Source organism: Protomyctophum parallelum (assembly GCF_964188405.1).
Source record: "Protomyctophum parallelum genome assembly, chromosome: 20".
Taxonomy (NCBI): Eukaryota; Metazoa; Chordata; class Actinopteri; order Myctophiformes; family Myctophidae; genus Protomyctophum; species Protomyctophum parallelum.
In genome coordinates, this window is record NC_139718.1 from 32,403,146 (window position 1) to 32,430,270 (window position 27,125).

Consider the following 27,125-nt stretch of genomic DNA (forward strand, 5'->3'; position numbering starts at 1 on the left):
GAAGGGGTAGGGCCCTTCCAGGTGCAGCAGGTGCCTCTGGGACCTCTGGGAGGCCATGACCAGGCGTCCCCCTCCGGAGGCATCCCGTGGCTGGGATCCTCCACGCCGGTGCCGCACCCCTCCACGGTAGCTGCACCTCTCGCGTCTCACCCCTGAAGACATTAACGAAGACTTAAGTGTCACTGTTTCTGGGCCCAGTCTCTTAACACCCAGGTGTCTAAGCAGTCAGCCTGACCCATTTTGAGTTTTGAAGTCGATTATCTTTGCTCATCAAGCTCTCAGAAGGTTCCCCCTTCCATCACATATTTCCCCCCTCTCCATCTGTAATGTTTTCTAAATATGAAATCAGGCACAATCACACTATGCCTGACATTAATTTATGGCAAACTTTCTCCCCCAGGCAGAGAAGGTCTTCACACCTCACAGATCACCTGGAGTCCATTGTTCAGATTAATGGGATAATTTGCATTTCACTGTCAGCTCGGAACCTGGCACAGTGTTTTCTCCCCTGCTCTAAATGAAAATAACTGATATTATTAATATATTTTTATTTCCTGCGCAATCAGCTGTTTCATACTGTACGTGCTCTTCAATGAGTCAACGTCTGGGCACAGGGAGTCTGTCTCCGGCTTCAGAAAGCAGGCATACATTTAATGTAGTTAATCTGTGTAATTTAAGTAAATATTGTTTACTCTGTCACTACCAGTGAATTTCTAGCGATCGTTTTAAGTTTTGTACATATCGGGTCTCATGTGTGGGGACCTAGGCTGATAATCCAGCCCGACAGCGTGTTGTGGGTTCGAATCCAATCCCGACGACCTTTGCTGCATTTCACTCCCTATCTCTCTCTCCCCATTTCATGTCAGCTTACTGTACACTATCAAATAAAGGCAGGAAAAGACCAAAACCTATCAAAAATAAACAAAGACAATAGTAACCCTGGCTGCGTGGGGGAGAAGGTGTCAGAGTGTGTGGAGCCACAAGGGGAGTCAAAGTCAAAGTCGTACCATTTGTCTCCGCATTTGACCCATCAGTCAGTCTGTACTAATTTAAAACAAACCCCATAGAAAAGTAGAACTTTGTACACAACAGTAGGCTAAACAAAGGCTGTGATGATAGTGATATTTAAAATTGCATCATTCATTGAATAGGATATTGCTCCAGGGTTTAATCAGCTGAAATCTGATCAAGTTTTTACTTTCAAGTCTCAAATTCATTCCAGCAGTCAAGTGACAAGCAACTTATACAGCAACTTACAGTACATAAAGTTGGTAACTTAGACAGACTCCTAGTAGTAGACATTCTTATCGAAAGCAACTTACAAAATGCAAAATCTGAGTAAGTGACCGCTAAAATGCTTTAGGGCAAATGATCAAGTACTTTCCAATTTTCTCTTAGTTATAACAGAACAATGTAATAAGGATAGGCATTAAAAAGCTACCAGCTTCCGCCTATACCTTTTCGATCATGTCAAATGAGTTTAATACATGATTCTTCTTGTAATGGTCCAACGGCATAAGATCGAAATAAACCATTAATTAATTAATTCATTCATAGAGCTCAGAGTAATCAATTAAGTGCTACAAGGTTGAGAAAGGAGTGAGGAAGAAGAGGACCTACCGCACTTCATCATGCCCACATCATAGCATTTATGTAGACGGCAGGCTTGGCAGCTTTTGCGTCGGTTCTTGTCGATAGTGCATTGGTTGGTTGCAGGGCAGATGTAGTCGTTGTGTCCTGAGTGGAGGGGAACACAGTGGCAGAGAGGACATTTTAAGGAATGACGAAATAATGGGTGACAGACACTCACACAATGAAGGGATCAAGGACAGAGAACCTTAGCAGATGTAAATGATGCGATGGAGTCTGGATGGTAGGAATTGAATGAACAGCTGAAGGCTAGGTGGGCTGAATGTGTTGGCAATAACACATTTTGAACGAGTTCACCGTTGTTAAAATCAACAGTGTGGAAGGCAAACAATTTAGAAAGACTTTTGAGTAGGAATTTAAATGCATTCCTCGTCATAAACAAGCTCACATTTAGCTTGTAGATTGGCTCCAAATTATGACATTGTTTTTATTTTTGGGAACTTGATTACATTATTTTATTATCAGTCATTTTTGAGGGGCGCTAGCCTCTCCAAAATCTGGCTTTCAGAAATTACATCATGTGGGGACCAAGTCTATGGAAGTCTATGGACCTTTAACACATTCAGTCCATACGACGTGTGGAAACGTCATAACTAATCCAACCGACTGATTGCGACGAAGTGTGTATACGTCCTAGTGCTTTTTCATTGGCCTATACTTCTGCAATGTACTCCTTGCTTTTCGCGCATGCGCAGTCACATTCACTTCCCTGTTTAGTGATCAGAAAGAAAGGCTCGCCATGCTCTCCGTGGTTTTGACCAGATGGCTATACTTCATTTCTGACTTCAACATGCCTCTCGCCCGAAATATTAACGCTTTCAGAGAGACTTGATCGTAATCATAGTAAGGTAAGCAAGCAACATTATGCCTCCCGGTTTTTGTATGGAAAGTAAAAGCTGCCATATCTGCCCGGCACCCCGAGCTTCTATTTTCAAAGAAACGTTTGCTTTAAGCAGTGACAGTGGGCATCTTCACACAAATGTGATTCGTTTCTTATATCGATTAAATCGATTAGTTGTATTACGGTAACTGTCACACCCCTACAGTCAGGTGGAATCAGAGATGTCCAGTCCATACCTTGGATGCTCCTCTTAAAGAAGGCCTTGCATCCCTCACAGGACCACACACCGTAGTGGTAGCCCGAGGCGTAGTCATGGCACACAGCACAGAAGTGCATGTCAGACTTCATCACAGAGGAGGTGGTGGAGGACGAGTCCAGCCTCTTCCCCAGCAGCTTGTTGGCGCTGATGACGGAGCTACGAGAAGAGAAACATATGAAGACGACTCGACATTCAGAACTCGACAATTAGTCTTGTCATTAATCTTTCCATCAACAGATGTTTGTCTCATGTTGCTCAAAGACGTTTTCTACATTGGTATATTATGTCAACCTCCAACTACCCCGATTCCAACAGTTTATTAGGCTATTAGCACTGTTGTGGCTCTTTTCTACTACCACGAGTAACCCAGAATCCTGACTAACCTGAAACTTTCTAGAACCCGTTAAGTTCTGTGATGGATTTTAATTTACGTTGTACCACTGTAATCAGAACCACCCCTGTAGGGGGAGGTATGTCAAAAATAAATAAAGTGAAAATTGCTGATCTACAAGCTCACAGTGTGTTGCATTGTCACACATCGTGAGTTGTAGATCTGTTATTTTAGAAACATTTTGAACGTACACCCGAGTGCTGGGTTCCCAGTACTCAAGGTTAGAACTACAGTACCTAACCTTGAAGAGCAGGGCCTGTCCTGAGAGCCGTAGCGTATGCAAACAAACAGAACCTAAACTAGAACCTGTGAAATGTGCCGGTTCACAGCACGGCTCGCTTAGCTCTTGTAGTCAAAAAGAAACAGTGGAATACAGCTGCTTCATGGAGGAAGAACTCAGCGCTCAACAATGTCCTTGACCTTTATCATTTTATTTGCCTCATCGGGACCAACAGCTACTCAGCCTTCATCAATTCAATTCAATTCAATTCAATTTTATTATAGTGTCAAATCACAACAAGTTGTCTCAAGACACGAACAACGAAACGCTGAAGAAGGCTGAAACACGTGTTGGTCCCGGTGAGGCAAATAATATTATAAAGGACATTGTGCTGGCATCTATCTCTTGTTATACGTTTTGGCTGTGCAGTGTGTCGGATGCCAGTTTGAATCAGACTCCGATGTCTTGCATGTCTCCGTTTCTGTCTCTATAAAATGTCTGACGGACAAATGTCCTTTCATACTGCCACAGAATACTGTTCCAATGTCTGACCAATCACTGTAGCCAAACTAGTTTGTGCAGTCACAACATTAATTTGCGGAGGCACAGAACACTTGACGTCATATTTTTGGACCAAAATTATTACATAATCACTGAATCGCAAATATTTGAGATAATAGCAATTATTTTGCATAATTGTTTCACTGTTCCCTTTGAGAGGCATTGTACGTTTGTAGATCAGCTATTTCTACTATTTTAAAATGTTTTTGAAAGTATTACATTATTAAAACTTTCATTAGATTATTTGTCATATCTGACCAGTGCAATTATTAATTACGAAGCATAAAAGAAAAACAGAACCGGTATATACCGGTATATATAAATAAGTCATATGTTCCAATGTTCAATGCCAAAAACAAAATTAAATCATTACTCACAATTATTTGTATGACAATTAATAGTCAACTTAAAATGTGTAATCTTGACAGCTCTACATCTCACTTGGGTCAGTTACGTTTCGGTTTCAATTTTCATGCATGTCGACAGCTCTACTGACCAAAGATCCTACCTGTTAGTGCCGATACCATGGGGTTTGGGCTCCACCCAGTGTGTATGTGGGTTTGGGTCATTGTACATTAAAGGCTGGGGGCAGTGCAGGGTCAGCGAGGGCATGCTGTGGTGTCCGTGGGAGGGCCAGAACAGTGAGGAGCTCAGAGGGGGGCACAGCGAGGACGCTGGACCGTCCGTGATGGGTGCCCTGCCGTAGGCAAGCACCGAAGGGCTGTAGAAGGTCATTGGCCCCGGGCCATGGCTGTACTCATGGCTACTGTCTGCGTACGGAGCGGGGATGCAGACCGTGTCCATGGCCATGGGTGGGCAGATGGCGGGCAGAAGCCCCGGGGAGATCGGCCTCTCCAAGGGCTTACTGGAGTCCACTTCCTGCAGCTGGAGCAGTGGTGAGGGGTCAGCATGGGGCCCAGGGGAGGAGGCCATGCCTGGGGGTGTGGATGGTCTACTGAATGGTGGTGGTGATGATTATGAAGCCAGTTCTACTGCATCCCGCACTGTGGACAAGCCTTGGATCTGGGAGGAGGACAATAGATAGTTGTGTTAGAGAGATTCATGTTGGGCAATATAACTTGCGCACTGGCCACGGCTCAGATAACAATCTTGCCACAAAGACACTTGATTATATTTATTGGCTAATTTTTAAAATGTTAAATCTTTTTTTTTAAACTAAAAAAACATGCCAGATTTTAATTTTTATAAACGATGGTGATTTTCTTAAAATTTGAAGAATCACAAAAGAGGTAAGAGCTAAGGACAAGGACTCATGACACTGTATGACAAACTGTTTAAACGTTATGGAAAAAGATAGAAACTATCGAATGTTGACCAATCACAACAGGGGTTCCTTAGTGCTTACCAACAGCAATGAAAAACCAGGACTCTAAATAGAGTCTACTTAGGCTACTCACAACTAACCAATGAAAAACCAGGACTCTAAATAGAGTCTAATTAGGCTACTCACAACTAACCAATGAAAAACCAGGACTCTAAATAGAGTCTACTTAGGCTACTCACAACTAACCAATGAAAAACCAGGACTCTAAATAGAGTCTACTTAGGCTACTCACAACTAACCAATGAAAAACCAGGACTCTAAATAGAGTCTAATTAGGCTACTCACAACTAACCAATGAAAAACCAGGACTCTAAATAGAGTCTAATTAGGCTACTCACAACTAACCAATGAAAAACCAGGACTCTAAATAGAGTCTAATTAGGCTACTCACAACTAAGCGTTTATGACAAGCAGGTCAAAAGTAAAAAGTTAAGGCCAACATTTGAGAATGTAGATCACGTGAGTACCAATTCTTAAATTTGCCGGTGAAACTGTATTGTTGGGCTACAACTTTGGAATTTTGCAGGGGGCACTATTGAGCAATTAGGCCATCAAAAAGTCCCTTTGGCAAATAATAATTCCTTGCATTTCAATAAGATTTCGCAATGGTGCAGTGCTCAGGTCCTAATACATATTCAGGACAATACTAATAAATCCGAAAATACCCACGAAGGGATCTATATCTCTTCATCAGCTGCGAGTGCAGCATGGATTTGTTATTGTTCATTATGGAGAAAGCCTGTAGTAGTCAGAGATATGTTCTCTGTGCAATATGTGCAATGTATTTGAGGCAAAGTCTGTCATCTTGGGTTACATCATTCAGACCTTTCAGATAATATTAATCCAGTCCCATAGTCTCAAAGTTATATTGAACTTTAATGAGTCCCACCTGGAGCTCCTCCAATACATCTGATGCTGCGTTGTTAGTAAACGGCAAGCAAAAGGGCAAGAATTCCTCCTTGAGCCGAGTGAAGATTTGGAAACTATTCTGAAACTCACTTTTTTTTTGCCGTGATACTTTGCCAACTCTGCCACTGGCTTCCCTTTCTTGCTGATAAATAGCCCAATTTCTACACGTAATTGAAAAAACACTTGAGCACAGCTCCTTTGATGAACCAGCAGACTTCAGTAGGCCATGTTTTTATTGCCTGTTTTTATTCTTTTGCAATTTGAATTTTTTATTGCATTTTCCCCCTTTTTCTGTCTTCCTTTTTGTTACACTAGTTACATTTTAACATTGATTGTGTACATTTTGTTATCAATTTTTAGAAAAAGAAGATAAAAGTTCAAAGAATATTGAAAATAGCTGATCTACAAGCTCACTAGATTTGATATTTAAGTGGTTAACTTATTTGTGAGTGTGCGTTTGTTTACAAAATCAACAGCATCAGAGCAAAAACAAATGGACAGCATACTGATAATCATTCTCCATTTTCTGCCATTGTCTGAAAACTCACCTCTCCAGACTCTACCTCACCCCCTAGAACTCCCACTATTTTCTCATCACATCGGATTTCCGCTAAATCTCCGAGACCTGTCACCTTCAGAAGTTCTCGGATGACACAGTGGTGGTCAGCCATATCTCTGGCGGCAACACTACTGAACATGATGGAGTGACTTTGTGCAGTGGAGCGAGGCAAACCACCTCCGGCTCCAATGCCAGCAAGACCAAGGAGATGGTGGTGGATTTCCGTACAACCAGGAGAGAACCTCCGGTTCCCAGCACTATTAACGGGGAGGCGGTGGAGGTTGTGGACAAGTATAAATTCCTTGGAATACACCTGAACAACTCTCTGAACTGGTCGGACAATGCTGTGGCACTTCAAAGGGGAAAGGGAAGCAAAGGGAAGAGCAGGCTGATCATTTGGCGTGTGTAACAGAATGTTACATATGTTCTAGCAGTCTGTTATGGCGAGTGTTCTCTTCTTTGGAGTAACGAGGAGGTGGCCAGGGTGAGTGAGAACTGCAACTAAGCTGGACAGGATCCTGAATAATTCCTCCCACCCCCTCCACCTAGAGATAATGGGGTACTGGAGTAAACGACAGATTCTCCCTCCCAACTCGCAGGTGTGAAAGACTGTTGACCTTATTTGTCTTGTTTTTCCTATGATGAGACGCAGTATTTCACTTTATTATGACGCACTGATCGACTGTATATAGGTTTTTGTTTATTCTTGTTTGCACTGTTTCTTTAAAAAGAAAAAAAAGTATTATTATTATTTTGTATTGTTTCTTGATGCACCTTGCTTTTCCTTCTGCCTGTTTCTTCTGTATACTACAGTACTTTTTATCTTCTTATTATTACTTGTATGTTGTAACCTTAACTGCTGTGCCGCCTCTGGGCGACTGATTTCCCCCCGTGGGATAATAAAGGTATCTATCTATCTATCTATCTATCATATTTTTGCGGATGACACGAAAAATATTTAGAACTAGATAAAGTGCCCCTCGGGGCACAAGTTTCCACCAGGGCAGGTCAGGTTGTGGCCTCCTAGGGGCGCTATATTAGGCCAATGCGAAAAGGGTGCCATTTATTCTTACGCTTTGGATGATTTGAGACGCATTTTGTTCAAAAAATGTGTTTTGCAAAAATTCACCCGTTGGTGGAACAGGCCAATGTGAAAAGGTGGGAAAGATTTCACGTAAATTGCACAAAGCGTTCAATGTTAGCCAATTAGGATGGAATATGAAATATCGGACAAATCCGTCTTGAACACATGACTATAGAGATAGTGTGTAATGATTTGCGGGATGTTTGGACAGAATCTGGAGGAGTAATATAAATAAACTAGGGATTTTGTAAATTGTATTATTGTATAAGGAAGGAAGAAAAGTGAGTGTGAAAGTGCACATGAATTATATATTTTAAAGTGCAAAATAAGAAAGTATGAAAGCAAGGGATCTGTATGTGGTTTGTGGATAAATTGTGGGGTGCGGAGGGGTGGGTGGGTTGTAGGGTAGTATTATGAACTTGTGAATGTTAATCTAGGTTTGATATTTATCTGGTATCGTACTGTAGTAACTTTGTGGATTTTCTTTGCACTATACTTAAGACCATTTACCAATCATGTGTCACTTTCTCAAATCTTGGCTTCATTCTCCTCTAAAATAGTCAATTTAAAAAATAGGGATTCAACCTGGCTCTCAAAGCTAATAATTTGCTCACATGCTGCTCCCTGTCAGACATTTAAAAACTTGAACTCTGGATGTAAGTCACCTTGAGCATCTGCTAAATGCTTAACTGAATTATACTAAGGAAGAAGGTAATTTAAATCTATAGATGACAAGATTCTGTTATGCTCTCACATTGTGCCCAAACCACCTCTAGACTACACTAGCCTTTGATTTGTGGATCATGAGGACACAAGTAAACTGTAAACCACATAAAGAATTAAGATAGTAAATTTATTTCTGTGATGACTGAAATGTGAACGCAGAGACACTACAGCTGCAGTGCATGCAGATTAAAAGCAAATACTTAACTTCATTACACAAAATAAACTGATCGCCAGTTTTTAGCCAAGTGACACGGTCATGTGAATAAGTACAAATTAGGCTTAAGGATGATTATTTGGGAATGGAGACGTGTACCGGTAATAAGCATTTAGAATCAGAGATTCTCTTTCTCAATATCACACACTCCCTCTTTACATGATTATCCCCTTTCTCTCTCTCTCATTCACACACAATCACTATTTACATGTTTATCTCCACACACACACACACACACACACACACACACACACACACACACACACACACACACACACACACACACACACACACACACACACACACACACTTATGGGACTATGATCCTGTTTTATGGGAGAAAACATTCAAATACTTTTGTGGGGCATTTATGTATCGTTTGAAAAAGATAAATCCAGATTTTTTTCAGTACCACACACACACACACACACACACACACACACACACACACACACACACACACACACACACACACACACACACAGAAGAGTCTGGCCTACTCAGGTCAAGTAACACAGGTGCCAATCTTTACAGAAAAGGTGAGCATCATGTGCTGAGGGGAAATGTAATTATGAAAGCAATATTCAACAAAAGGTAATATAAACGAACAAAGACTATGAATTCTATTGCCCTTTAGGGCCTTGCAAAAGACTTGGCTGTGCCAAACAGACATGCAGCCAGTTAATCAGTGCCAGAATCAACAAAAAGCAACCAGTGGCTTTAGTCCAAGAACAGTCCACAGATCAGAAACCAAACATAATTGTCAAGACTTTCACCACTCCAGCATGTAGTTTTTTACTGGAATGCACAAACATCAAAGAAAATGGGGATTGGTCCGGATTATGGTCACTAATAATTACTATTCTTTCAGTATACTGTGATCATTTCAGGAAGTATTAAGTAATGTAGAATTTCCTATAGTCAAACTGAATGATTCAATAAAACCTATGCTCAGTGAAATGAGGCAGCAAGCTATGAATTAAAATAAATCAGGGTTAAAACTTAAAAGTGATTTGCCACCACAGACCTTGGGTTGGGTCTGTGAAGAGAGATGCAACCATCCAATCAACAGCCACCTGGCCTTGCATCGTGACAAAACCACAGGCACTCAAATGTTCATGTAATGTTTCTTCTGTTGCACAAAATCTCTCTGGATTCAGTGAGCATACTTACATTTAGCATGATGATGGATGACTATTCTTTTGACCCCCCCCCCCCCCCCCCCCCATTTAAAACTGGCTTAATTCTCTAAAATAAAGTCAATTTCAAAAAGAGGAATTCAACCTGGCTCTCAAAGGCAACAATTTCCTCCTCCATGCTGCTCTCTGTCTGACATTTAGAAACTTGTACCCTGGAAGCCTCATTAAAAACCCTGTGGGAATTCAACCTTCACTTGTCAAGGATTATTTGATCATAAGCAGTCTCTCTCCACACAATATGAGCGGTTTGCCTGAAAAAGTTACAAAACTAAAATGTACATAAATACCACACACGCGCACACAAATCTACATTCAACCATAACATACTGTAGTGACCAATTTAAAATGTAGTATCATTATACTTACTTTTCAATGCAGTGTGGCATTTGGTGCAAGGGTTATTACCTATTGATAGGGTGACCGGCTATTTTGTGGTGAAGTTTGAGCTTTGGACAGAAGACAGGCATGCGTCCTAGTACAGTATGTCAACTGGCAGCCCTGGCAGACATCCATGGTAAACCACCCTCTGTCTAGGCAGCAATGGGTTAAAGGTAACTATGACTCTCTGCAAAACCTGACTTAATAGTGTCACGTCTAGTGCATTGGCCATGTAAACATTATATCTGTGGTAAAAAAAATATGTCATATCGTCTTCCCGATACGTAATATGTATCAATGCAGCTGGAAATTCTGTGTTTGATGCTCAGACATGATCTTGTTGCAACATTATTGTTTGAAAACAAGACTAAACATACAAGGGACAGCCGAAAAGGCCACTTTAAGATAAACACAAATATTAATATTTTACTTTAGGTCTCTATGGACCACACATTTAACTCATCTAACCACAAATATCATTTGGTGTTTTCAGTGTGCAGGGCACTCTTCCGTAAACCTGTATTATAAATCTACATCTTCGGGATCAGAGGACAAACGGAAAACATTTGATCAAAACAAATCTCAGACAGTTTAGTATAGTATTACAGGATTTATAAAACAAAATGCTGCTTTCTAATTTTGGTGAAAACAAGCTATATTCATCTGCCAATAACTAGTCAAAACGGAACATCACGATTAGGGCTGTGAATCTTTGGGTGTCCCACGATTCGATTGGATTCAGATTCTTGGGGTCACGATTCGATTCAAAATCGAAAAGAAATTTCTAAAGCATTATTTTTTTCCAGATTCAAAACGATTCTATTCAAAATTATTCTCGATTCAATACTACAATACAATACAGCTGTGCTGATCTGAAGTGACTAGTACTGACTACAGTAACTTGAAAAATGAAAATGACTGAGGGCATGATGTTTACTGTGATTAGAGTAAGCTTACATCGATTTTGAATCGTTCATCACGGGAATCGTGAATTTTTTTTACACCCCTAATCACGATAACCCATTTTTCCCCCAAATGAAAGTAGAAACTCTCTTCTTTCTTTTGAGATGAATATCTATCGTCATGCCTCCCTCCACACACTCATGCCTCTGGACTCAGCTCTGAGGTTTATTACTGGTGGTGACAACTACAACACTCATCACTGTGCCCTAGTATGATAAGGGTGCATGAGCTGGTCTACTCTGACTGAGAGACGCAATAATCATTGGCACATCCATCCATGCTACATCAGAAACCTATTATCACATTCTAACTCGCTCTAGTGATTGGCTAAATCCTGCTGGTTCCTCTTGCCACATTTTAACTGGGAAAGACTGCTTTCATTGCATTGGTGCACCTGATTCTTGGAACCTCTTGCAACAAGACCTTAACCCATTCTGACCTGAGATCAGATTAAAAAAATGTCTTCTACATCCTGACAGTTTTCTGAAAAAGCTATGTTTCTATGTCAGTCGTTCATAATGTTTTTCAAAAATAGCAGACTCACAAGACCTATAGCAGACCTACAAGCTCATAGCGCGCCACTCGGTGCTAGGGGTGTTAGCAACTGAATACCCGCCTAGCATCTACTGGCCATTTCAGGGACAAATAAGCGACCGTGCATTACCTGTATCCAACCGTTTTAACTGATTGTTGTCAACATTATTGTTTGCCTTTGTTGTTCTTATGATATGTGTGTGTGTAATCTCAGCATTATTGAAAATGGGGGTCTTCCTCAATGATCTTGCCGAGCATTTTAAATAAAGGTTGACTGAATGAATATCGGTGTTTACATAGTCAGTCCTCCAACAAATATTCTGTGGGTCTTAAAAGATTAGTAAAGCTGCTGGCAGTGGCTGCAGTGCAGACTGTTCTAGAGAAAATCTGGCAGTTGATGAGTTTTAATGCCATTTTCAAAGATTTAACCCATGCGTTAAGATAAATAAAGGTGGAGTGAGATCCTAACTCTGTGTAAAAAAAATTACATGTTGAACGTTTGTTGTTGCAAGAGTCTAGTCAATTATAAGTGAGGGCAGATTTGTATTCAGTACTCATACATACAGTAAGTGTGTGCTTAAAATCCTTTCCCATAATATCATGGAATACTGTCTGCAACTGTTCCACAACCAAACTTCACACAAATCAACTTGACTGTGACTGTCAGTGGTTAAGACATGTCTGGAACAACTGTACACAGTAAAATGCTGAGTGTTAATGTAATACAGTCTTCTCTACTGTGTCTTTTAAATGGTCATACAATATAACGTCTTGTATTTTTGTACTGTTTCCACTAGTAAACACAAAGGGCCAATTTGATACCAAAATTTGATTTAAAATTAAAAATTAAAAAAACATTTACAGTATGCTTGGTTTGCTAAATTATCGGAATTATTATAGAATATGAACAATAATACAAACTATTTGTTAGCCAGCGACCACATTCATACGATGGCACAAAGACACAATGAAAACCATTAACAAACCCCTATATTCATCCCTCTACAATACCGACTAAAAAAAAGAGAATGAGGAGGGAGGGGAGACAGAGAGAGAGGGGGATTGTAAGCAGATTATATGGGAGAAGGAGCAGGAGGAGGAAGAGGCTTGGGATTTGGCCAAAATACATTTACGGAAAAAAACTAAAAAACAACAACCAATGAACAACCTCTCCGAGAGTAGCGCTTAAGACAGGCTGATTATGGCGTAGGGTGGTTGAAGTAATTTTGCCTGTCACCTGTTAGGGCTGCTACAATGTCTTACTTGACAGACTTGAAAGAACAAACTTCTACGGGAAGAGGAGTGCTGATTAACTAATCTGCTTAAACATCACACACATATGCTCAATAATTAGAGACAGACCGATATGCTATAGCCAACACATTTCTTTTTACATCATATCAGCAATTATGCAGCCGATGCAGTGATATAAATAGGTTTTCAATGTAATGGGTCCCGGGACCCAGGGGTGGTCTTTTAGATGAGTCCCAGGGACATTTTATAGTCCTACTTCAACGTCAGAGTACAGTACTGAGTACAGTATTGTATCCCAGGAACCCTGGAGGGTGACAACCGTGACATGATTACGTCCTTTCAAAATGTAGTGAGTCTTATTAAAGCCCAAGCCACACCAAAGGGTCGGGTTGGGACAAAACGTTTCTTAAAAGTAAACCAAACCAATGCAACTCATTAAGTTGCAATGAGTTGGTCAGGCTCTGCACAGATAGGAGTGTGCTTGTACATGCTCACAATTGGGTATAGTAAGGACTTTCACATGGAAAGGCAGAAACCTTGAGCAGGGGATACAGTAAGTAGACTAAGTACACACTACACTACACATGTACACACACAAGCCTGAAAGCTCATGAAATAAAATACAGATGTGCATGCTGCATGCGCACACACACACATACACACACAGCAGAGAAAGAGTACAAAAACGTAAGAGCACACATACACAGAAAACACGCAGAGAAGATTTTATAGTCACTTGTTCAAGGATTGTTCATCAAACTGCTGAATAGAGTAGTCGTATATAGTATAGAGCAGCACAATAGCTGACAGACCACAAATCGTTACTGATTCCAGCACTGAACAGGCTTACAATAGAGAGAGAAGAACAGAATAGAATAGATAGTATAGAATTAAAGAAATAGGAGAGCAATGGACAGAGAGCAGTGATGGTTGAAGTAATTGCACTGACCACAACATAAAACAGATCACATTATGGAATCGTTTGCCCACCTGACACACAACAACCACCAAACAAGTCACAATAATAATGCAATATTTTAGCATGGAGATTATTTGGGGTTGGAAAATCCTTAGTGTTAATGGAAACATTTGCAGTGAATACCACACGACAGTTCATAAAGACGCTATCCAAAACATGCATAGGGTCTGTAACTCTGAGAGTACAAATGGACCCTTACTGGTCCATGTGGTTCCATGTCTACACTCTCAAGAGTTATTAGGGTCTTTAAAATTAAACATTTTGAGAACCAGTTCTCATTAACTGCATTCACCTGGTTGTCTAGTCGTATGTGCAAACATACACGTGTGAGGTGATGGCACTGCATGCTTTTAGTTTTATTATGGCCGAGAAGAACCTGGGGTTCCTGAGCAACAGACAAACTACTGCAAGAACTCTTGACAAGAGTGACCTTGAGTCTTGAGAGCATTTTTAGGATCTTGTTGCTTTTATTTTAAAGTCAGCGGAGTCTGCAGGAGGAGAACGGAAAGGGATGCACGTCTTTAAGTTGGAGCTTGAGTTGCTTTTTTTGTCCTTACAGGACATCCACTCAGACATCCCCTCTCCCCCCATTCATCCCCAAAGACGTTATGCACAGACACATGAGCAACTCCTCCGCAGCGGAGTTATTTGTGAGTGGAAAAGGAATTTGGCATCATGTACACTACAGTAACACTAGAGTATAGTACACTGTGGGCAGTTTCAAGGCTATCAGGAAGATTATGTGTCAAGGGAAGTGCATGCATACAGCCTCATCCCCTCAATACTTTATACAGCTATAAATGGAATAAATAGATCATATAGTTTGAGCGCTTTTAGAAATACATATCACATGTAGCACATGAATAGTTGAGCGCAGTCATAATAGCCTATAGTGAGGAGAGAGCAGGTCTTATCTGACAGCTGGAGCCTGGAGGCTGGGACATGCAGACACAGACAGCCAGACACCAGTCCAGTCTCACGTTCTCCACACAGCGCTTCGTTTCATGACTCCAGGTTTACACGACTGGGTCTCCCAAATGGTCCGTGACCGTGACTAGACTTTTCATCCCTCCAGCTGAGCATACGTAACTTATCTTGTTCTTGACTGTTGCAACTTAGGCTAAATTGCATTTTAAGTGCATGAGCGGTTAATTATTAGAGGATAGCATAATTACCGGTAGATATAGAAGATGACAAGTGCTCCAGGAAGAGCTTTGCGTGGATTTGGATCACACACGTGTCTAACGTTTGCAATAAATCAGGTAATTAGTAAATAATAAGGCAAATGGACATATCCACGTTGATGAATTCAAGCCAGCCATTCATCTGTTGCTATACAGTAAAGTTGACTCGCAAATATTATTTCCAGTACCGTATGCAAACAAGCTTTACAAAACACCACAATTAAGTTAGGCTACATGAAACTGCAAGGCAATATTTCCGACACTTAAACGTCGACTCGTCACATTAAAACTTTTGTCTTAGGCTAATTAGATTGATCTTTTTAGCGGAAAAAAGTTAACGTCGAAGCAAATGTTGCGGTGCAGCGGTGCCACAAACCTGTCAGACGGTGACTGGACACACTGACCGGCACGGGTTGTTTTCTGTCGCTAGCTGGCCGTGGTCTGTCCCGTCTGTCTGTAGTCCGAAGCAGGTATAGTGTCTCTGACTGTCACAAAGCCCGCCGATACAGACAGTCAAATGGATCAGGAACAGTAGAGAAGGAGAAGAAAAAAAGTGTGACGCCGCGTTTTTGCGAATTGCTTTTCCAGTGAGTGAGTAGGCCTATCACAGGTACCCGACGTTCCTCCCTCCTCGAACCATTTCGGTTAAGATTATTCCACGCGTGTTAAATGTTTTATTTTTCTTTCGGTCGTATCTTCTTTAGCTACATCATGCCAGGTTTGGTGTTATACCCGTGCCTAGGGACGTCACCGACCACACCCACTTGGACAGCCCGAAAAAGTGTGCAGAGTGAAGTTATAATAGCAAGCAACACACACACACACACACACACACACACACCCACGTTGGAAGCCCTGTTGAATTGGAATATTATATATATATATATATATATATATATATATATATATATATATATATATTCCAATTCATATAATATTCCAATTCAACAGGGCTTCCAACATTGAACTGCAGAATCCAGGAGATTTAATTGTGTTCTGGTGAATTTGGAGAGTTTGACACCAAATCCAGGAGAAATGACAAGATAATGTGGTCGAAATGCAGTGACTCCTGCAGGATCCTGGAGTGTTGGCAGCCCTGATTCAAACTGCAGTCTCAAAATTATTCACAACCATGGAAAACCACCTATTCAAAATAGCTGTGTTTTGTGTCATAGTGCCATCTCAAATTGCCACTCTTCACTATGTCTCTTGGCATTTTAGGCACATCGGTCTGGTCCTCTGGTGCTTGTTTGAAGGTTAAAAGGAGGATTAATGCATATTTAATCTACTCTTTGATATATAGACATACTCTTTGAACTGCCAATTTCTACTCTTTGATATATAGACATACTCTTTGAACTGCCAATTTCTGCCAAGGTCTTCTTCATTCTGAAGAAGACCGGTTGTGTCAAAGCGTTAATCTATTATAAAGCCTTGACCAGAAGCTTTCTATTAAATCAGTGTGCAGACTTTATATTGCCTACTCCACTGTTGGTCCTAAACCTACCGCCCAGCGGGTGGGGTGTGTGTGTGTGTGTGTGTGTGTGTGTGTGTGAGAAGACAAAAGTGAGGACACAAAAGTGAAGACGCAAATTGTGATTGGCCGGAATGACATTTGTGATGATTTGATTGGCTGAGCACGGAATGTGATGTATGATGATGTATGATGATAAGAGCACCCCTCACTTCACACGGGTGTCATGTTTGGTCAATACTCATACCAGGACAGTATGTGGCAGTGTCACATAATATAAATAGGCCATATAATGAGCGACACTACAGTGTTGCGTTATTGTGCTAAATAACCCATTAGAGCTTTACGTGCTTAACAACAAACACATTAACATGCCCACATGCTTAACTGGAGAACACAAATACAAATAATGATAAATCATTTCCAGGTAGTCTACAGCACACACAACAGGCTTATTTACATGCTGTACTTCTTGGCCTACAGTGTATGTACGGTGTAGGCTACTGTACCAGCAGGACTATGACAGTGCTTATACCAAAATAGTAAAATACCAAATCAGCCATAGCATCATGGCATTGTAATTTAAGCGTCCTTAACATAAGTTTGGTCTGTTATCAGATTGTAATGGCGGGAGGATTGAATTTGAAAGCTGAGTCTGTTTTTGTGTCTCACTGGTTCTGTTCCTGTTCGGTTTTGTTTAACAATGCAATCTTTGTGAGTCAAACAAACAACTGAAAACAGGAGGGAAGGTGTTCATGTTTGCAACACATGGCTGACGTTGTTGTCAAAACACTGAACCAATGGAACAACTCCGATTTATGCAACTCATAATTATGGTATGCTACAAAATGCCAGTCAATAAGACACATTCTACTGTACAATAGTTTTACTGAATGTGTGTGTGTGTGTGTGTGTGTTACATTATACAGTAGCTCCATTCTCATTCACATACAGTACATCTGTCTGTCTCACTGATTGTCCCTCACTCTTCCACAGTAAAGTGTTAATAAATAAGTGTGTGTGTGTGTGTGTGTGTGTGTGTGTGTGTGTGTGTGTGTGTGTGTGTGTGTGCGCGCACGCGTGCATGCCTCTCTCTCTCTCTCTCTCTGATTTAGTCTTCTCATCTGTCTGCTTGTCTCTGTTTCTCTCTCCCCAGCATCATCTGATTCAACCTATATAAAACAAGATGTTCGATTGCATGCAATTTACCCACCCCCTCCTTTAAATAGCCTTTCACCACCACTGTAAAGGACCACCGGTGAGCTTTTTCATATCAAAAAGTGCAGATTGGGGGCAAAAAAATGAAATTACAAATTGGAATTCATTGGTACTACGTGTTCTCTCTTGTGTCCTCTCTACCCTGTTAGCCTTTGCTCCAAATCCGCACAGACCCCCAAGAAACATGCAGAGATAATCACACACACTCCCTTTTCTGAAACTTGGACTGCAGAGTGAATAAGTGAAATTTATGTGTGTGTGTGTGTGTGTGTGTGTGTGTGTGTGTGTGTGTGTGTGTGTGTGTGTGTGTGTGTGTGTGTACGCGCGCGCATGCGATCGTGTATGTTCAAGGAGGGAGCTTGGTGTTTTGACACATTTGAGTTGTCACGCATGCAGCAGAACACACTTGTACATGCGGTCATCAGGCTGTGTACCCATCTCTGAATTATCTCCAATTGAAACTTTCACCCAAATTTCAAAAAAGTTTTTCCAAAAAATAATAGCAGATCTAAGCTACGTGTTGCGAAGTTGAGAGCTTGAAGATCAGCTATTTCCCCCTTTAAAGTTTAATTCATATTCATAATGTATTTTAGTATGTTTGGGTCCTAGCCTCAGGCATCCCTTCCTAGAAAGACAAATAAACATAAAGTAAAATACAGACACAAAAAAATTGTACTCAATTAAATGTACTTTTGCTTTCTCCCGCTTTACCTCACTTTCTCTATCACACTTCCCCTATCAGTCTGTCACTTCACTTCTATCTCTCTCTCTCTCTCTGTCTGTCTCTCTCAGCCCATCTATCTCTCTCTCCCTCTTTGCCGCTTTCTCACTCTCCGCCTCTCTCTCGAATGTCCAAATTCTTTGCTCAGCGGTTCCAACTGGCCATGTAGGTTAATTCAGACAGCGCAGCAATTCTTCCCGTAATCATTTGTGAACCACTTCTATTGCTTCTCTGTGCTCCAGCTGCACATTTGTAGTAATGACAGACAGGGAGAAGGGGAGCAGATTCCAGAGGCTTTCATCTGCCTCCTAGCTATTACCTTGGTAATAGACCACATATTCCACCTGTATGTCTCCTCCACTCACAGCATGGGGGGTGAGGTCATGAGGGCCTCCGATGGATTATTAGCGCTGATATGAATCTATCCCCTGGGATCAGGGACAATCTGAGCTAGGCCAAAGGCTTCGACAAAAGGAAGGAGTGTGTTTTTGTCCTGAGGGATGTGTTTGTTTGCACTACTGATGATATACATGGTCGTGGTTGTATTTACGTTACACCCTGAGTATTTTAGCTGATGCCATTATCGAGAGTGACTTACTTGTTTAATTTTCATTTATTTTATTTATACAGGCAAGTCATTCAGAGCACATTGTTATTTACAACAATTTTGTAGAGCTATTTTATTTTATTTTTATTTTTATTTAAGTTAAAAGAAAAATGTAAAAGACCCTCTACTTACAGTACATGCAAATACATGCTTGCTGGTTAAATACAGGTGAAAATGTATAGTCTAGCATGTCAATGACTACAATAGAGGGTCAGCCCTGGTTAGATGGTTTGGGGATAAAGGAACAGAGATGTTTTTTGTGGAGGAGTGATGAAGTATGGCATTGGGAGAGAAATGCTGATGGAACTGCCAGGCAGGAGAGGAAGACCAAAGAGGAGGTTTATGCAGTGAGAGGTGTGGCTGGAGTGACAGAGGAAGATGCAGAAAACAGTAATGGAAAGAGATGATTCTAGTCTAGCACACAAGCACCAGGCAGGTAGCTAGCAGACAGCAGCATCAGGACATACAGTACAATAACTATAGAAATGCAGGTCTCCACCAAGCTGGGTATCTTACCCAGGGCCCACGAACTTTGGAATTCCGTCATTCAGTTCAGAAAGCGTTATAAAAGCATGCAGGCTGTTATAGCGTCACCATGAGGCTAATTTGAAAAATGTGTTCTTCCATGACCTATACTGGGAGTGTGTGCAAGGTTTCAAAGCAAACGGACACAGCATTCATGATTTGTGACATTTTGTGCTAAATGGGCCCCTCCCATAATCTTTGAAAGCTAATCATAGCCAATTGAAATGGAATCTGAAAACTCGAACGGATACATCTTGATCACATGACCACATAAATAGTGTGTACTGATTTGTGTACGTTTTGGAGAAAGTCTTTAAGAGTAGTGTGTAAAAGTGTATTTTGAAGAAAACGCAAATGAAGCAGTATGACAATCAGTCATAGCAAAGCAGCAGCTGCCAGAGAGAGCAAAATATGCATGGGACAACATCAATCAGCCCGATAGACAAGGGTTAGGGATTGGGTCAGGAAACAGCTGCATGTATCAGTGAGAACGTTCATAATACGAGTCCTTGAAAACTGAATTGGGGTTAAAATTGTTCAGTTTTAGTTTTTGTGCAGATTGCTCCAGTCTTTGGCTGACAATGAGGACGACAGACTGAATCAATAATAATAACTTAACTATTCATGTAGAACTTTTTTAAGAGAAGTTCTGTGCTGAACAGCAATTGAACAATTTAACATAACGACAGATAAGGGGCGGCCAGTTAACAGAGGAATACAGAGTGCATTGTGGTGTGAAATGGCAATTTTTAACAAACCAGATAGTGTAGAACATCAAGCTTCCTGAGTGCACCCCTGCAAACCAGGGTTGGGCTTGTACCCTACAAAATTGGTCGCACCCTTTCTCCTCAAAATTCCAGAAGAAAGCATTAAAAAAGATGGACTCTCTCTGCAACTGTCTACATCTGGACTGGACTGTTAACCATAAAAGCTTTCTGGGGATGACAGTTCATTGGACGAACAAGTCCAGTTTGCATCGTGAGAAAGTTGCTGTGGCATGCAAAGGGATCAGAGGGAGACATATTATTTACCCACATAATGTTGGCAGCGTTGAGATCAAACAGACCCATTCATTTTGTGGCTTTTCACAAGGTGACAGACACTGTAACTCCTTATTCCTCTATCCCTTGGGGGAAATTAAGTGACTGCACTGTTTCTTGTGTGTTGAGAACGCACAAATCATGTTACTTCAGTGAGCTACTTTATGGGGATAGTGGTAATATTTTGCTGAAAATGTTATAGTAACTATACGATAGTAACCTACCTAATAGTACCTATCAGTAGGTTAGTAGTAACGCGGCACTAGAGTAACACTTTACTGCCCAACATGCAGTACTAGTATACCAATACAATGTACCAATGTACCAACATATTTTATTTTAGTAGAGGGGAAAGTGAAAGTCAATGTTACATTTGGTATTAGATGGTAATCTGCTGATTTGGTGTGAAAGTGAAGGTGAGTAGTGAGTAGCCAGATACAGATACAGCCAGATAGTAAGTAGTAATTCAAGTAGTAGTAGTAGTAGTATTCAATGACCTGGTCGAATGAGCGAGGTGTTGTTGGCTTAACACGTTGCACCCTATCCTTGAGGTCATTAGAGAATCCATTCCAGACCCCAATGCTTCCTAGCCAGCCAGCAAGGAAAGAGTGTCAAAGCCATGCATTAGCTGTAAAATAGCTGCAGTGAAGAGTCCTAAACTTAAGCTATACCTGAACCTTACAACTGGCCTTTAAAGGGACACTTTCCTTTGGGAGACAAGAAACACTTTCCTGTTTGTTTGGGGGGGGGGTTTTGGGGGGGGGGGCTCGTCGGGATCGGGACACGAACCCACAACACTGTCATGCTGGATTACCAGCCATGGTGCCTGGACCGCTAAGCCGGACAAGGCCCTTTCCTGGGGTTTTTATGTGGGTAATATGTGTTTTTAGATATTGTATTGATAAGTATCATGGACACTTTGATGGTTGCAAAAGGGGTGAAGTGTCCCTTTAAACAGTGAGACCTGACAACCGGTCCATGCTTTTTGTCAAAATGTCCTTACTTTCCAACAAGTTTCCTACATTTTATGTCTTTGTGAGGACATCATGGTCTTCACAATGCTCGTACTGTACACACAGCCTTACACACAAACTTACAGTACCCCATTTCCAGACACGTAATTACAATAGTTAACGTATTAATTACAGTTAACTTTGTCCATTTTACAAGTTGTTCCCCACCAGCTTCACACATGCAATCTGATCTGAGCCCACAACCAAGGGAGAGCGGTTGAGCGTGGGAGAGGAGATGAGGAGTGGCTGCAGAGGTGACCTTGAACTCTCGTACCTCCAGCCTCCTGGAAGTCCTTCTCCTGTCTGGGTAATTTAAGAGTCTTTCCAAATTCCCTGGCAGCACTTGGACGGCTCTGCTGTCCTTGGCCAGAGGGAGGTGAAGACCAAATGCCATTTCTCATGGGGAAGATTCCACCACATTTGTACCATAGAGAGACACACACACACACACACACACACACACACACACACACACACACACACACACACACACACACACACACACACACACACACACACACACACACACACACACACACACACACACACACACACACACACACACACACACACACACACACACACACACACACAGAGCACATTTCTAGTCTCTCTCTAATGCATTCTATGTACTGCAGTCCAGTATAATACACAACCATTACTCACTCCAGTGTCTGCTAAATGCCTAAAATGTTTTATTACAAGTTTAGGGTTTTGGGTGGGACATAATAGAATAGTTACAAACTGTTTAATACAAGTTTGGTTTTGGATGGGAAGAGAAGAGAAGAGAAGAGAAGAGAAGAGAAGAGAAGAGAAGAGAAGAGAAGAGAAGAGAAGAGAAGAGAAGAGAAGAGAAGAGAAGAGGGCTAATGAGTGTGCTGTGACTTAATAAAAATAAATGTAATGATATGCGAGATTTATGCGAGAGGATGAAGCCACACTGTTCCATTGTTTGTGGTCATGTCCAATAGTGGAGGAATTCTAGAGGGAGGTTAGGAGGGAGATACAGAGGGTTTGTTGATCAAGGCTTCGCCTTTTTTCAGATGGGCAAAAATAAATAAACAAATGTTTATCCTATGCATCATCTCTAAAAAATAAATACTGTACATTAAGGTTTATTATTAAATTCAAGCAAACGATGGATTAGTGCATTTATTAGTTGAAATTGCAATAATGACTCAAATTGCTTGAGTGCAGAATTATTTCTGCACTCACACACACACACACACACACACACACACACAGTACGTTCTGCATAATACAAGGTGGTTGCCATGGCACTAACCTCTTTTCCACCCACACTATTCCTGCAAAATGTACATACGCACGCACCCACTCTCTGACTCACACACACACACACACACACACACACAAGTCACACACACACACACACACACACACACACACACACACGGGCTAGACGGGCAGTGTCGGTAGGCCAATCAGAGGAGCGTTACCATGTCTATGCTCGGACTGTCGGACGTAGAATAGATTCACGCTTTAGTGTCCACTTGAAACTGCTTGCTGGCCGATACCTAAACCTCAATTTCAAGTTTGATTACTGTCTGGTTACAATACCCTTTCTTGAGGAAAATATATTTCCTTCAGAGGATAGCCCCTTGAGATGTACCATCTCGTTTTAGAGGGGGTCCTCGGGCACAACACAATGAATACAGTACATAGACAAAACAATACATTAAACATGTCGATACAGAACAATACACTTACAACATCAACAAAACATAGATGCTCTCCAAACCACTCAAACACTACATCAAGACCAGAAGCAACTGTACTGAAACACCTAACAAAATACTAATAATAGTGATACTAATAATGAAAATAATAAAAATAAAGATAAAAAGAATAATCAAGCATTAAAGTACACACCTCTCTCCAAAAATCTAAAACAAGTACAAATGGGTTTCAGGTCTACAAGCAAAGAAGCCTTGAAAATGTTAAATGATGTAATTGATCTCAAAGAAACAGACAAGTTGTTCCAATCAGATGGAGCAGAAAAATAAAGTTGTTGAGTATGTCTAAGAGGGTATCTAGAGTTATATGTAACTAATAACTGTTTTAAATATGGATAATTAAAGTAAATGCACTTAAAAATGAAAAGCAACCAGTGGAATTGCCTCCTCGTTTGAGGAGGTATCATACATGACACAGTGGTAAATAAAACTCATGTACCAGTGAACTTACTTTTTGTCTCCGTCAGGCGATAGCGTGGGAGAATATGTTTTCGCTCCTGCCAGTCCGTCTTAATAATTTTTATCCCACGATTTTACAACCCTTTTTTTTTCACCCAGTGTCAATTATCTAATGTAATCCTTTCCCCTCCCTCAGGCACCCCAGCTGGCCAGGGGGAGGTAGTTTAGAGACCAGGATTACTGCATGTTTTTGTGAGGGTACCTACCCTAGGAGACACGGGGAGAACATGCTAACTCCACACAGAAAGGCCCTTTCGCCAACCCCGCCTTGGGTATGGGCACTGATGACTGATGAGGAGGGAACACGCCCACAGCGTCCTCAGCGGGAATCAAACCCAGGACCTTCTAGCTGTGAGGCGACAACATTACCAACTGTGCCCCCTACTCTTTTTTTCGGTCTGTTACCATTACCAGATAATCTCTGGCACTGTTGGCCCGGTCGCTATACGAAACTGCACACAGACCCCTTTTGCACCAGTTGGGAACCGGTTCAGTTCTTTCTGGTTCTTAATCCATGAGACAGACCTCCAAAATTGGAGGTTAATTATGAATTGAGTGTGCAAAACCATACCTATATTAAATTGTTTATAGGATCAATATAAGTACATTAATATATGATAACCCAGCTCCACAGTAGTAGCTTTTTCATATTTTGTGCATATTGTCCTATAATTCCTAATTAGCATATTGAAAATTTTGAAATTTGTAATACAATAAATCATTGCCTTCGTGTAAGTAATCAACTGGGGAAGTTTCATGGTGATAACAATTTAATATAGGTGGTTTTGCACACTCAATTCAAAATTAACGTTCCAATTTTGGAGAGCTGGCTCATGGACTAAGAACCATAAAGAACTGAACCGGTGGGAAAAGGCCACACACTCCCTAGATGCCAACTCCCTGGATTTTCCAATTCCAAACCTCTGCCCCAAATTTTCCTGAACGGACTGTTATAGCCACCATGAGGCCGATTTTTTCAAAACACATTTCTTTATATTACTCCTACAGATTTTATCCATACACACACAAATCGGCACACACTATCTCTAACTAACACCACAGAAGCACTAGTTTAATTACTGGAGCCATACTGCTGTGTATAAAGTGTTGCTTACGTGTATGAGAACAACATGCGCCCAGGTAAACAGTTATAAAGCTGTTGTTATGCAAAGTAGTATCTATTTGATGTGGGCACGGTACTTGACACAGTGTAGAAATGGGGGTGGGGGGGTGCCCACCGCCAGTAAGCCTAGACAACTCCGCACTGGGATACTCCCTCTCAGTATTGCAGAGATGCAGTGTACTGCCCTTGACCGGCCGTCTCCCTCTTTAATTCAAAATAAACCTTGTACTTTTATTCCATTCTGTTCGATCCTCTCACTATCAGATAACAGCACATAAATTGTTGAGGTTGTATAAGACAACCGGCAGCGTACCAAACCATGCCCTAACCATCAGTGGTGTCTTAAGCCCCTTTCCCACTGGGAAGAAAACTCAATAACACCCACTAACATCTGGCTTTTGTCTTTTTTCCCCCCGTTCATTTTTTTTTTTTTACTAGGAACGGTTACAATCAGCATTGGACAAATGACTGCAGTAACCACAGATAGCGGTGTATCAATGATCAGCAGTGAGGGAAACATGACAGCCAGGTAGACACATGTTTGCGACACCATGAGAGTGCAGTATATTACAGACAGTACAGAGTAATTGACTTGCATTTGGCCCAAACTGTGCCAAACTGTAAATATATTCACAAACAGTGAATTTATGCTCGGTCTGTGTCTCATGGGAGAGCTGTGGACGCTCCAGAAACCCGCCTACCAGTGTTTTTATTAGATCTTTATTAACACTAGCCCTTACCCGTTGTGAGATATTTGCCACCCCCCCCCCTTGTGGCCGTGGGGGGTACTGCGCCCGGGTGCGTTTGTAATTGACTAATAAATTAATTAATAATCATTAATGTGTCAAATCGAAAAAAGGGCTTCGTTACGCCCTCCATATTCATATGGTCAATGCCTGTGTGAAAAGTGGGAGTGAGGCTGTGTTTCTGACACACACACGGACAGACATTGTTAGAATTATAGTATGATGATGATGATGATGATGATGATGATGATAACAATGGCTTCCATTATAGCATGCTAATTTTCCAAGAATAGAAAGCCTGCAGTTTCTATAAGCCCCTCCAATGCATGGCTTTACGTCATTATTAAGTCATGTGGTAGCCACGTTTATGAACTTTAATCTGTTTAGGGCAGTAAAACGAGACGATGTACGATGTCATCTCGTTGATATTTCATTTTTCACTTTCCACAGACATGAGAACATCAATATGCTCTCAAAACTCTGGGCGCCCCTCACTTCACACGAGTGCGATTAATTTGTAAAACAGACACCTCGTGCAAACTCTTTTGTTGTTGTATGACCTACAGTTCAAGAGTAATAACGTCTAGCAAACGTCTAGTGACCTGCTGATAATGCTACCATGAGGTGTGGTGGGTCCGTCCTTGGCCTACTGGGAGTGTGTGTGCAAAGTTTCATGCGGATCAGACCTGCTGTGTCAGAGATTATCTGTCCACAGGCAGACACAGACACACAGGGACAGGGACAAAAAAAAACTATCTCTCCTCCTACCTCCTGGTCTTTTGGCCATGGCCAAAATTATTATTGTCATTGGTTTGGATAGTTGTAATTGCGTTTTGTCTCTGCAGGACAGCATGTGCCCGAGAGACAGGAAGATAAAGAGAGATAAACTCTCGGGCGGCAGTGAGACAACTTGGGACAACGTACAGTTAAGTACATTGTTCATGTAAGCTATAGGTTCAGAGGGCTAGCAGACTCCAATGGCTCTAAAGGTTTCTTCCACAATAGCATGCCATGCTCTTCCTCAAAGAATCTTTTAGATTTCAGACGGCCCTAAATTGTACACATTTCTTAACCTTGAAAGTCTTGTTTGCCTGCCTCCCTCCCATCACTGCACAATAACAGGAGCACAAACTAACTATATTCACTATACAATATAAAACTGGAGGTTACGCAGTAACCGTGATTATATAAGAGA

At 41.3% G+C, this 27,125-nt stretch overlaps 1 protein-coding gene across 1 annotated transcript in view; it reads right to left on the reverse strand.

Annotated features, from left to right (window-relative positions):
• The window catches only part of esr2b (estrogen receptor 2b), a 38,537-nt gene extending 22,610 nt beyond the window's left edge, over window positions 1-15,927 (reverse strand). The window contains exons 1-5 of the mRNA XM_083792198.1: window positions 15,627-15,927; window positions 4,431-4,945; window positions 2,728-2,906; window positions 1,621-1,737; window positions 1-152 (exon numbers count right to left, since the gene is read on the reverse strand). The exon at window positions 1-152 is cut by the window's left edge and continues 187 nt beyond it. Coding sequence (XP_083648324.1) covers window positions 1-152; window positions 1,621-1,737; window positions 2,728-2,906; window positions 4,431-4,855 — 873 coding nt within the window. The 5' untranslated portion in view covers window positions 4,856-4,945; window positions 15,627-15,927. The remainder of the gene's footprint in view (window positions 153-1,620; window positions 1,738-2,727; window positions 2,907-4,430; window positions 4,946-15,626) is intronic.
• Between the last annotated feature and the right edge of the window lie 11,198 nt (window positions 15,928-27,125).